The sequence below is a fragment of the Eptatretus burgeri genome, chromosome 11, assembly GCF_056783735.1.
Source record: "Eptatretus burgeri isolate ZD-2024b chromosome 11, Ebu_testis_v1, whole genome shotgun sequence".
Taxonomy (NCBI): Eukaryota; Metazoa; Chordata; class Myxini; order Myxiniformes; family Myxinidae; genus Eptatretus; species Eptatretus burgeri.
The window spans coordinates 58,947,853-58,960,352 of record NC_140971.1 but is presented as its reverse complement, the minus strand read 5'-3'; the positions used below and the strand labels follow the sequence as shown (position 1 = coordinate 58,960,352).

Below are 12,500 nucleotides of genomic sequence, written 5' to 3'. Positions count from 1 at the left end.
GGTGATTGATCGTCGGGGAGGATTGAAGCAAAACGAAGGAAGATGATCCCCGAGACGGTCCGGTAGTCGGTACACCTGGACTACAGGAAGGCTTTGTAGTTTGTCCAAAGCAGAAATAACCGTCTCGTCCATGCGGAACCCGTTTCCCGGTGTTTTGACATCATAACAGAACGGCTCGTCTATCGGCAATAATAACGAGGTCGGCGGGGGGACGAGGACACGGCAGGTGCACCTGCTTTTCCATCGACAGCCTCCACAACATGACGCACGCTTTCACTTCATCGATTTCGCATCACCGTTTTTTCTTTTCCCCTCTCCGTGTTACGTCATCAATGGCTGCTGTGAGAGGTTGAGGGGTTGCGGAGGGGAGAGGGCGTTTCCCAGCATTATGACTCACAAGCACAACGTCACAGGCTATTCTCGACGTCCATGAGCAAGATTCCCCACAGGATGGTTGCTGTTCGACTTGCTGTAGAGATTTACCTTGAAGCCGTCGAGCTTGGGTTCGATATCCGAGCCGATTGTGGTTCTTCACGGCTCGGGTGTTGTGTTGTATCAGGAGGTGCCCTGGTAGTGTAATCATACCGGAGTAGAAACCCTGATGGCCGGCTGTCGAACGTCAGGCTTGCTTCGAAATAACTTGGGTGAAGAAATTTCGAAGAAGAAGAAAAAGTAGTAGTAGTAGTAGTAGTAGTTGTAGTAGTAATAGTGGAGGTTCAGTGTGGTGAATGTTTAAAATCAATTCTCATGGCAGTTCATATATATCGTTTGCGGGTAACCACGTCGAACGATTTAAACAGAGCGGTGGCTCAACCGCAGGAAACGATTAACATGGACGATCGTGAGATCAGCAACGAACCAGAAGGGGCACTCGCTGGAGCTCACACCTCCACCAGGCTGAACAGGTGACGTTTGGGATCCCAGATACCACCGATAGGTTGCATCTGCATCCGGACCTCCAAATTCGAATCGGCTTGTTCTGGTGAACCACCCGACCCATCCACCTCATTTCGGTTGAATCCATCCACAACCTTTTGAAACATGATACACTCCATATCATTTTTGGTCCCATCTCTCAATGGTGAAGAATCACTAAAAAAAAATTTTTTATTATTATCTGAACTCGGATCTTCATCACAATCGAATCGATTCGTCCTCGTCACACACCCAATATGTGCACCATGTTTCGTCCCAATCCATCCCAAACCTTTTGAGGTATCCTACTCACAGATAGAGATACAGATGAAACGGTGGACGTCACCAAAGGTGAGATGGATGTAATGACGCCATCCCCAACAATAAATCCTTCCAGTATGTACATCGTGCACCCTCCGGTTACAGATATTACGGGTAAAAAAGACCTTTGGGACATTGACTTTCCCTGCATGGGATTGGTTGGTCTGTTGCTGCCATCTACTGTCCACAGTGGAGCCCGTCAGGTAACCTTCCGACTGATCCCTCCAACGTGTGAAACTATATATATATATCTCACCCCACAGGGATGAGTTCGAAACTTAAAAAAAAAAAAAATGGTGCATTGATTTTGCTCACCTTGGAGGTACACATGGACGTTCAGCTGCAATGCACATATTGTACACGTGAATAATGGAGAACTTTCACCTTCACACATTACACCCCCAACCCTCTCAAATCACATCACATCCCTACCCTCCCCTTCAAATCACACCACATCTCTACCCTCCCCTTCAAATCACACCACATCCCTACCCTCCCCTTCAAATCACACCACACCCCCACCCTCTCAAATCACATCACATCCCTACCCTCCCCTTCAAATCACACCACGTCCCTACCCTCCCCTTCAAATCACACCACATCCCTACCCTCCCCTTCAAATCACACCACATCTCTACCCTCCCCTTCAAATCACACCACATCTCTACCCTCCCCTTCAAATCACACCACACCCCCACCCTCCCCTCAAATCACACCACATCCCTACCCCCCTTTCAAATCACACCACATCCCTACCCTCCCCTTCAAATCACACCACATCCCTAACCTCCCCTTCAAATCACACCACCTCCCCACCCTCTCCCTTCAAATCACACCACATCCCTACCCTCCCCTTCAAATCACACATCATACCCTCTCCCCTCAAATCACAACACATCCCTACCCTTCCCCTCAAATCACACCACACCCCAACCCTCCCCTTCAAATCACATCACATCCCAACCCTCCCCTTCAAATCACACCACATCCCTACCCCCCTTTCAAATCACACCACATCCCCACCCTCCCCTTCAAATCACACCACATCCCTTCCCTACCCCCTTCAAATCACACCACATCCCTACCCTCCCCTTCAAATCACACCACATCCCTACCCACCCCTTTCAAATCACACCACATCCCTAACCTCCCCTTCAAATCACACCACATCCCTACCCTCCCCTTCAAATCACACCACATCCCCACCCTCCCCCTCAAATCACACCCCTCCTCCCAATCACACATGGCACCCCTCCCTCTTTTATTCTCTTAACGCCTCATCCCAATAACACTCCACCCTCAAACAAATATTATTACATCACACCCCACCTCCCCCCGCCCCCCCCACCAAAGAAAGAAGGGAATCACAAATCATACCCCTTCCCTTCCCCTCAATCACACCTCCCTCCTTTTTTTATAGGTCTTAAGGGACATGAAAGAGGAGACTAACGAGGCGAAGGAAAAATTGGAAAGACGAACATACGGATGCACCATCGTACAAGGGGAGAAGTTGCATACGAAAGGGATTTACAGGGTGTTAGCTTGGATCCTTCCAAACTTCCCGAATCTCTCGTGTCATCCTTCCTTTTCATTTTCACAATTTACCCACACCCCTTCCCCATTAACCCATCCACACTGAGGCATGCAAAACTAGAACGGCACTCAGTCGAGTGCATACCTCCGCCAGAGTGAAAAGTTTGCGTTTCGTATCCCACCGATAGGCCAGATCTGGATTTGGACCTTAACAAAAAAGTAATCAGCTTGTTCTCATCACTGACCGAACGAATCCACCCAGTTTTGACATAATCCGTCCACAACCCTTTGAAATATCATGCTATACCATCCTCAGTGCTGTATATATAATTTTTAGCCCCATCTCTCAATTGTGAAGAATCACGAAAAGATAAATTCTCAGATCCAGACCCGGATCTTCACAAAAACACAATCATATCTGTGTTATCACACACCCAACCTGTCCACCAAATTTCGTCCGAATCTGTCCATAACACTTTGAGATATCCTGCATCACAGACACAGACAGACAGACAGACATGGGGAAAACTTAACCTCTGTCTACCTTCGGTGGAAGAGGTAATAAACAACATAAATCATTGGTGGAGAGATAAGAGATTCCCATGCTCCAGGAAGCCATCGGACCTTCGGTGAAGTCAAAAGGGCCTTCACGGTAAGACGAACCAAGTTATATTGGTCGACAGGAACGCACAATGGGCGTTTCCATGGAGACCACGAATAATGACAGGAAAGGTGTTCAATCATTTGATATCAGGATTTTCTTGACGTTTTTTTTTTCAGTACAAACAAACATCAGGGTTGGAATCCTGGTACAAGGAGCATTGTTGAACAGGAAACAGGCAATAAAAATGACCAGAAGCAATATTAAACGAAGAAGATCAAACACGAACGCTCCCGAGTTTGTGCTTATACAAAGTCATCGATGAACCAAATTTACACCGAGCTCGACAAAAGTATTCTCATGGGATCAAACACCAACGTGGAACTTATACACCGCTCTATTGTAAGCGATCAATCCAGCACAGGCAAGGAAGGCAGGAGGGGGCTTGGGAGAATAGCAATGGCTGCCTCAGCACATACCGTGTTTACACATCCCAATTACAAAGACCACGAGGCCGACTGAATCATCAGCAGAGCACCGTTTCGTCTCGACATGTAAAAGTCGGTTTGACAGCAAAATCTGAAATCATCCATGAAGCCAAAAATTTTAACCAATATATTGGAATCTCCTCGTCGGGAGCAAAAGACCTGAGGAGTCTGCCATAAGAGTGGTTTTTTTTTTTTGGAGTGGAATCAAAAGAAGCTTTCAAAGAAAGATACGTAGATGGGAGTTGTGTAAACAGAGATAGAGAGGAAGAGAAAGAGAGGAAAGTCATTGCAAAAGATATTTCCGGTTTAATCCATAAACAAGTTTTACTGGGAATATGCCCACAACTGATCACGTGAAGCACAATTACCGATACATTTCAAAGCAAACTCCTCACCCAATGACAATGTACGAGTTTTAACATCCAAGATATTAAAATTCCTGCTTTACCATGACGGTCATGACTTGGCGGTGAAGTTTATCCATCAGGGTCCACAATCATTTTTACAAACAGGCAATCGATTGCTACAAACTATTTCCTTTCTTTCTTCATCATAATAATAATAATAATAATAATAATAATAATAACACTCGGCTGGGAGTATATTAATATTATCCTCATCATCATCATAAATATATCTCCCCCATCACCCCGAACATGCCGTTTTAATCAAACATTCAAATTCAAGTAACAATAATGGATCAATATTTCCTTATTTAGTCATTCCTAGGATAAATCTCTGAACTCAACGGAATAAATCTTTGTCCATAAATTACAACCACAACCCTAATCGATAATTATATAAATGGTGTTGCTTTATTTATTTATTTATTTATTTATTTATTTATTCATTTTGCTCCCCACCGTCACCACTCACAACCACAACTCTCAAGCCCCCCCCCAACCCCCTTTGCCCCTCATCTCTACAACGTCGAGATTACTTTGTATTCACACTTTGAACTCGAATTGCGACGCAAGTAGAAAAAGGCTTCCTCATAAGAAAAGAGCAGAAATCACTCACCCACCTAATATTACCTGATAAATAGGTTCGCAGATTGCTTCAACAGGTGAGAAATAAAACTCGAAAATACGAAATATAAAATACGAGCCTTTGGATTCCTCGCTGGTTTAAACTAGAGGGTGTAATTTAACGTGCAGTGTTCAGTGGTGCCAGGTTAGGTCGTACAAACACACCTCGTGTGTATGTGTATGTACTGTATATAACACAAACAAAAATCACTAACTCATCCTGAAAGGGCTTCCCTTTCAAAATTGATTGTGGTCATATTGCAACATTTTACCTTTTTTTTTTTTTCTTTTCTTGTTTTACATTCGACTTCTTCAAGCCAGGGAGTAGGAAACATTCACGTCGGGAAAATCGAGTTCGATGAACACATAATGGCATTGAGAGGATGAAAACAGTTATTCAATCACAACCAGTTCCACGATTGGATAGTCTCCCAAAAGATGAAAAAGATCCACAGGTTTCTAACGTGTGTGTGTGTGTGTGTGTGTGTGTGTGTGTGTGTGTGTGTGTGTGTGTGTGTGTGTGTGTGTGTGTGTGTGTGTGTGTGTGTGTGTGTGTGTGTGTGTGTGTGTGTGTGTGTGTGTGTGTGTGTGTGTGTGTGTGTGTGTGTGTGTGATGGCAGGACAACACTACAACCCATCATATATTTTGGTTTGGGGAAATCTACATCCAAGTTTTTACATACTCATCATGTGCAGCGAAGCAAATGGATAGATTAACCAGCAGCGAATAAACTACGTAGGAAAGGGCATACGCAATCCGAATAATGCACGGCAGACATTCAACTTGACATCAGTTGATACATTCTTGTTGTGATTGACAAGATGCGGATTGACTATTTGGCATGAACAATATGGCTTGGAAACCAATGCTTTGCAACACCGACAGCAATTTGAGCTTGATAATTTGACCGTGACTGGGTGAAAATTGGTCTGTGGTTGGACTTTGGAATTATGTCGCCTGATTGTCTGACCTAACACTGCTCGCAGAATTTTAACAGTGCATTCATTATTGCAGAGAGAAACTGTGGCAGTGACGCCCCCTGTTGGCTAGATTGTCCAGGCAGAGGTTTTTTTTAATGTCGTAGCAATTGTGCAGGTCTCGGGTTTTTAGTTTTGTTTTGTTTCAAGTTGGAGATTATAACCAGACCTACAAATTGAGCTTCTGCTATTGTTAGAATCCATACCACCATCACTATATTGTGCATTAATTACATACAAAAACTGATGCAAATATGATATGAAACCGTTGCGGTGAGACCATCGACGATGAAGATTCATTGTTCGATATAACAAACACCAAAGTGCGATAATAGACGCCAAATTAATGAATGTGAAAAATATTGGAGGGTGGTGTAAAGAGGCGGCAAGAACGAAGGATAACCCTCTGGATTTCCCACAATGTTGATACCTGTTGTCGTTGGTCCCACAGCATGGCTGTTAACAAATTGATCAGCTCCAAAGAAATGGAGCTCTCACTCTCCCAATCTATCTCTATCTCTATCTCTATCTCTATCTCTATCTCTATCTCTCTCTCTCTTTCCCTCCGTCCCTCTCTCTCCTTCACACTCTCTCTCCATCCATCTGTCTCTCAAAAAACAGCAACTACTCAAATGACTTTACCACTATGTTGCATGCATGGGACAACTTGCTGCTGGGACAAAGAAAACCATCCACAGCACACACGCATACAGCAACGCAACAACTTCACAGGGAAAGGGTTGGGAACGCGAAGTGCCAAATTAGTTGGGAAGCTTCTCCGGAACACTTTCATGCAAACCTTGCCTGATTCACATGTGTTGAAAGTTTTTGAAAATGATTTATTAATGCGGTGCAACTCCCCTCAACCACACATTGTTGTATCACTTTTCGGTCAGGCTCCAAATTAAATTAAATGTATATGCTGCTTGCAATATCTGGGGGGACGGGGGCAGGAGGTGGTGGGTACGCATCAAGCCACCATGTTACTATTGTTGAAAATACTAATCTTAAACTTCCTCGTAATGGACTGATTTATGCCACGTCGCTGTCTTCCTAAAAAGACAGACTGATACAAGGCCCACATTATCTGTGTAACTTTGCATATACCTTTACCACGAGGGGTACTTATTTACAAACCCTAATTTAGTACCCAACACAACTGCAATTATTGTAGTTGCAACAGGTATTCTACAAATCCATTTCCAAAGCAAGCTGGCTGTGCCTGTGAATGTGCAAACCCGGTTGTGTGACAAGAATCGACGACTTCATCGAACACGAAGCTTATGAGCTGATGATCGACCCCCAACACCAGACCCGTGAGTCCATGCGAGAACAACAGCAGTCAGCCCCATCCCGCAGCGGATTCAGCATCACCGTTTCGCCACAGCGACTGGCCGTAACTATTCCTGCTTAGAGAGGGCCTGTTCAAAATACTGCCCGACTTAACATTTACATCATGCACAACAAAACGAGCTCACTTGTAGATATCGCAGCGTAAAAATACAGCCACACAGGAACATTTAACCGCAGCCAACATCTGAGATGAAACATCGGCAAGAATATTTAAAATCTGTTCGACCCTCTTCTTCACTGGAGCATGCTCTTTATCTGTTTCGACGTCGTCTCGTCATTCAGGTGCTTCGTTGTGTACCTGTGACGAAGCAAAAAAAAACAAAAAAACAATTGCTGTACCACTCATTTTTTCTCATAAACATTTGTCATCAGTTGTGAAACACCGAAAACAAGTTTTATTGGAAATTAAGTTCATCATATACTGTATATTATACATAAATTGGTGTCTCTGCATGCATGCGTGTGTTTGACTTCTATGCACAACTAAACTGCTGGACGGAATGAGTTGAAATTTGTTGGTTGTACTTGAGTATATGCAGGATTATAAAGGCTTTGGCCATTAAAAAACAAAAAACATCATAGTCACGGATGTTCAAGAGGGAACGGCAATGCAAATTATCTCCGCAAATATGTATAGTGTAGCGCCACCCGGTGGCAGAATGTATTACAAGTCCCGGCATTCATCCATCCATTGGGACCAAACTCTGTGCAGAGCGTTGGTGCTGCCGAAGCAGTCTCCTTGGCTATTGGGTACAATGCTGGACGGGTCGCCACTCCGACACAGTATACCAGCAAGCTGGCACTCATTTTGCCGACCTCGGAAGGATGACAGGCGAAGTCAACCCCACCTGGTATTACAGCCGAGTAGGATTTGAACTTAGGATCCTCAGATCAAGCCCACCACCCTAACCATTAAGCCACCACCAGGCATATAAGTCCCAGCATGTTTACGGTATTTTTATAGTAGCTCTGTATAAAAACCGAATGGAATCAAAAACTACTTGGCCAATTAACATAGTGCTCTGTATTGTATGCACTTCAAAACTGCTGGACAAAATAAGTTGAAACGAGGTGGTTGTACTCTCGGTGTACATGGGAACATTGTACTATGTTGGGATGGCCAACTCCAACTTAGGTTTATACTTTTATGTTGAAGTGGGGAATTATCATAAAAAGTGGGTTAATTATCATAACCGCTATTACATCCTTTTACCGCTGGAGAGAATAACTGGAAAACTGGATGGTATCGCGAAAGAAATCAAACTCTCGAAAGTTGTCCAAATCATTCCATAATATGCCAATTCTCTGTATTATAGTATAATAAACACGATAATCATCGTATATGTGGGGGAATGCTTTGAAACATACGTATCTGTCTGTTTGTTTGTGGGAAGAAATGTGTTGAAACTTGAAGGTTGTACTCAGGGTGTGCATACGAATGTTCGACTAAGTTGGGATGGCCACCTCCAACTTAAAATGGATCGAGTTGAGATTTAATGGTTGTAATTGTGTCTTGGGGTGTGCCCAGTAGGGTTTGAGGCATAAAAAAAAATTGTCGCGGGAGTTTGGGAGGGGGAAGACGACACAAACACTCTAAGTTTGTGTTACGCCGGCTACACGATACACATTTACATAAAGCTGCCACCCTCCTCGTCCCTTGCAACTCCGGTAGGGAGTGGTCATTTCCAGTAAATACAATCCAGTTTTGTTGTTGCTGTTGTTTTAACAGTTATTATGGCTTTTTGGAAAGAATCATTCACTCTTGGACTGACAGTACAGCTCAGAGGTAACATAATCACCTTTGAGCTGTCCAGTCTGGGTTTGATTCCCAACCTGACTTTAAACCATCACCCAGTTCCCTGCAGGCTGGGCATGGCATCGGAAGAGTCGGTGAGACATGAAGTTAGGTGTGCTGTCTGCTAGCCTTCGCTACTGGAAGTTTAAACAGTCTGCAGTGACTGGTTTCGGCAGTAGTGATGTTCTAGAGGGAGCATACAAGTTGGATTTGATCAAATTGGCTCTTACGTCATCGGTGGGCGGGGAGAGGAAGTTCATAAATTTTATGTTAAGTTAAAAATACTCTGCTTGGTTCAGGGTGCATAACAAACATCCCACATGATAAGTGGTATCCAGTACAACAATTACCTCAGGGCGTTTAATAAGCCTTCGACGCTGTTTGGTGGCTGGTCCTTCAAAACTTTAATACATCCTTTCATCTGTGGACAAAACAACAAACAGACAACATCAGAAATATATCCGAGGGTTTTAACGGTCGGATGATACATTGCACAATTGGAGTCAACCCTCCCCACTGCTAGAATTTGAAGGGTTTCAATCAATTGCCATAATTACCAATTAAAAATGTGCCCTCTGATCTGCACATGACCCACTGGATGTTTGGGTGGGCTTGCTGTATACCACCCTATAAGCACAAAGCTCTTGATGGTGGGATCCAAGGTTCAAATCCCATCAACTGCCTTGACTTGTTCAGATTATTGTCATGTCCTTGTCCCACATGTGGATTATTCTTCACATTGGATCATTCCAAAGACACCAAAAAAAACAAATAACTCCAAGTATTATATTAACTTGATTTGTAGGAGAATATATCCCTGAAAGATAACACACAGCCACGCAATAATTCTTGAAACAATGCATGTTCCAGATGTGTTTAAGTCGGATTTATTTTGATCAATTGCAAGTTTCAAAATGCCTTACAATGCACAAGTAATTTCTCAAGTTAAACCAACATATGATGTGTAAAGGACAGAACTGCTTTCATACAGCTCCCGTCCTGACCATAAACTCATAGAATGCACAAAATCGTAGTGAGCACGACCATTGGCCTGAATGATAGTAGCAGGACAACATGGCGTCGACTGCACAAAGTGAAAAATGTTTTAAACGTTTTAACCTCTTGTGATTAGACACCCATATTTATTGGATACAAGATGCATTGAAAGTTCATTGAATTATATGGTGAAACTGTCATCCTAAAACAAACCGTCTCTTTACGGATACTCGAGCTACGAGAAAGAGCGAAACCGAGAGCCCATGCAAACCTTGAAATACTCCATGGAAGTCACCCGGACTTCACGATAGCTGAACATATCCAGATCATTACGCCATTTACAGCAACCAAGATTGTTGGGTGATGCATTGAGGGTACGATGAATTGTGAGGTTCTGCCAAACACAGACCTTGACATCTGTCTGAAACTGTGAAATGGGATTCGTCAGTTTGCAAGGTGTTACTCGAGTTTACAATGTTTGGCACAAATGATGTGTACACTAGGGCAGGTGTATTATTCAAAGAAAATAGTAGACTTTTGACCCAACTGTACTTGCTACTCTTCAAGGAGCCTTTATTTGGTATGTACGTAGAAGCATTTTCTAGCTGGTGACCATATACATTTCCAAACAATCACAAATATGAGACTATTAAAAAGTTCACGGGACAAGATAGTCCGAGAAACATAAACGCTTTAAAAAAAAAAGTATAAACAGATGAAATGAGTTAAAATTTTCCTTGACATATATATATATATATATATATATATATATATATATATATATATATATATATATATATATATATATATATATATATATATATATATATATATATATTGTTACGAATTTGGAATTCGATTGCACAAAACATACAGGTTCCTTTCGTCAGCTATGTCGATGAGTGCTTTTTCCCTAGATAGCTCACCTTCCATTGTTTAAATGTTTAGAAATCGATTAGATGCGCTGCGGATCGATTTAATAGTTAGGGAACGAACAATGGAGACATCCCTACCCTCTTCCGTGAAGAGGAAGAACCACCCTGCCGTCCCATGGCTCATGATGTCAACAACTCCCTCCCACTTGGCTGAGCGGGGGGATGAAGCACGAGGGCATGAGTCATGAGTCACGCCGGGAGCGGGGGAAGGGCAGGAAAATGATAAGAGGAGATCTTTTCTTTTATTCGTGGGTGGAGTTGGAGAAGGGAGTTGAGAGTAGTCGTTCAGCAGACCTTTGGGTCCTGTTTGGCTTGGGTTAGGGTTGAGGCCTTCGGAAGCTTTTTGCTTCGGCTGGCTCAGTGAGCTTCGGCTGAGGCCTGGCTCGGGAGGAGGCTTTTTGCTTTGATGGTTCCGTGAGCTTCGGCTTCTGCTTGGCTTGGGAGAGCTTTTTGCTTGGAAGGAAGTTAAGCCGATCGCTCGGCTTGAGCTGCGAGTGGGGGCTTCTTCTTCTTGGTTTGTGGAGCTCTTTGTTCTCCATTTTGGTTCCCGGCTTGGTGCGACTCATCGACCTCTTCGTGGAGGTGGTTCCTCGGGGAAGCGACGCATCGACTGGAAGGATCGGCGCCTCGTCTCACCAGCACGTGTTGAGAAGTGCGGGAGGATTCGCGGGAGCTCGGGAAGGATCGCGGCTCTCAGCGATTGGATCCAGCTTGCTCTCGCTGGAGCCCGGTTCCGAACAACTTGAAGACCACACGAGGTGGAGAGGTTCGAGATCGGTTCTGAGTTTCAGCTCACCTGTCCTCCGAGCTGGAGCTCGTTATTAAAGGCCTCTCCCACCATTTCTTGGGTGTGTGTGTGTGTGTGTGTGTGTGTGTGTGTGTGTGTGTGTGTGTGTGTGTGTGTGTGTGTGTGTGTGTGTGTGCGTACGTGTGTCTGTGGGCCCGTCTAATAAGTAGGAACTGCTGTTAAGTGCAAGTGACTGTACATAATAAGTAGACGGTTGTAGTTATTTTGTCGTGCTTTTGTTGCTTGTATAATTGCATGAGTGTTTTGCCTTGTTTAATTGCATACGTGCTTTATTATAATAAATGTCCTTGTGTGAATGTAAACCTGTTCGTTGCGTCCATTCCCTCATTGAACTGCCCCATCTTGCACTCGGAATATAGTTGGTTTTTAAATAGCTGGTAAAGTGATCCGGTCCAATGGGACTGCGCGATAATACCCCGCTCGATTATCCCTAAAGGAAGCGAGCTGCTTAAGCGGCTCGTTTCCAAGCGGTCCCGTTGAGGTACAATCTCTCGGTAACCTACCCGCGTGAATAATTAGGTAAATCGAAGATTTGGCGATCAGACCCTGTAGCGCGGGTAGAGTGCGGACAAGGTTGTGGTGTGGTTAAAAACACACCCGTGGCTGGTTTCCGGCATTGATCTGGAAAGCCGCGACTGGATTGTCCGTTCGGGGGCGAAGCGACCGCTATTGGTTAGACGCGGTCGTTCGCACGCTGACGGGCGGGAAGTCTACAACAATATATATGTATATGTATATGTATATGTATA

General features: G+C 44.0%; 1 protein-coding gene across 3 annotated transcripts in view; it reads right to left on the bottom strand.

Moving 5' to 3' along the window:
- Positions 1-4,144: 4,144 nt before the first annotated feature.
- Positions 4,145-12,500, bottom strand: part of CYRIA (CYFIP related Rac1 interactor A) — a 155,050-nt gene continuing 146,694 nt past the window's right edge. For all 3 annotated transcript variants that reach the window (XM_085846638.1, XM_085846639.1, XM_085846640.1), the window contains 2 exons: positions 9,363-9,433; positions 4,145-7,515 (listed from right to left, as the gene is read on the bottom strand). In XM_085846638.1, the coding sequence (XP_085702764.1) occupies positions 7,452-7,515; positions 9,363-9,433 (135 nt within the window). In that variant the 3' untranslated portion in view covers positions 4,145-7,451. The remainder of the gene's footprint in view (positions 7,516-9,362; positions 9,434-12,500) is intronic.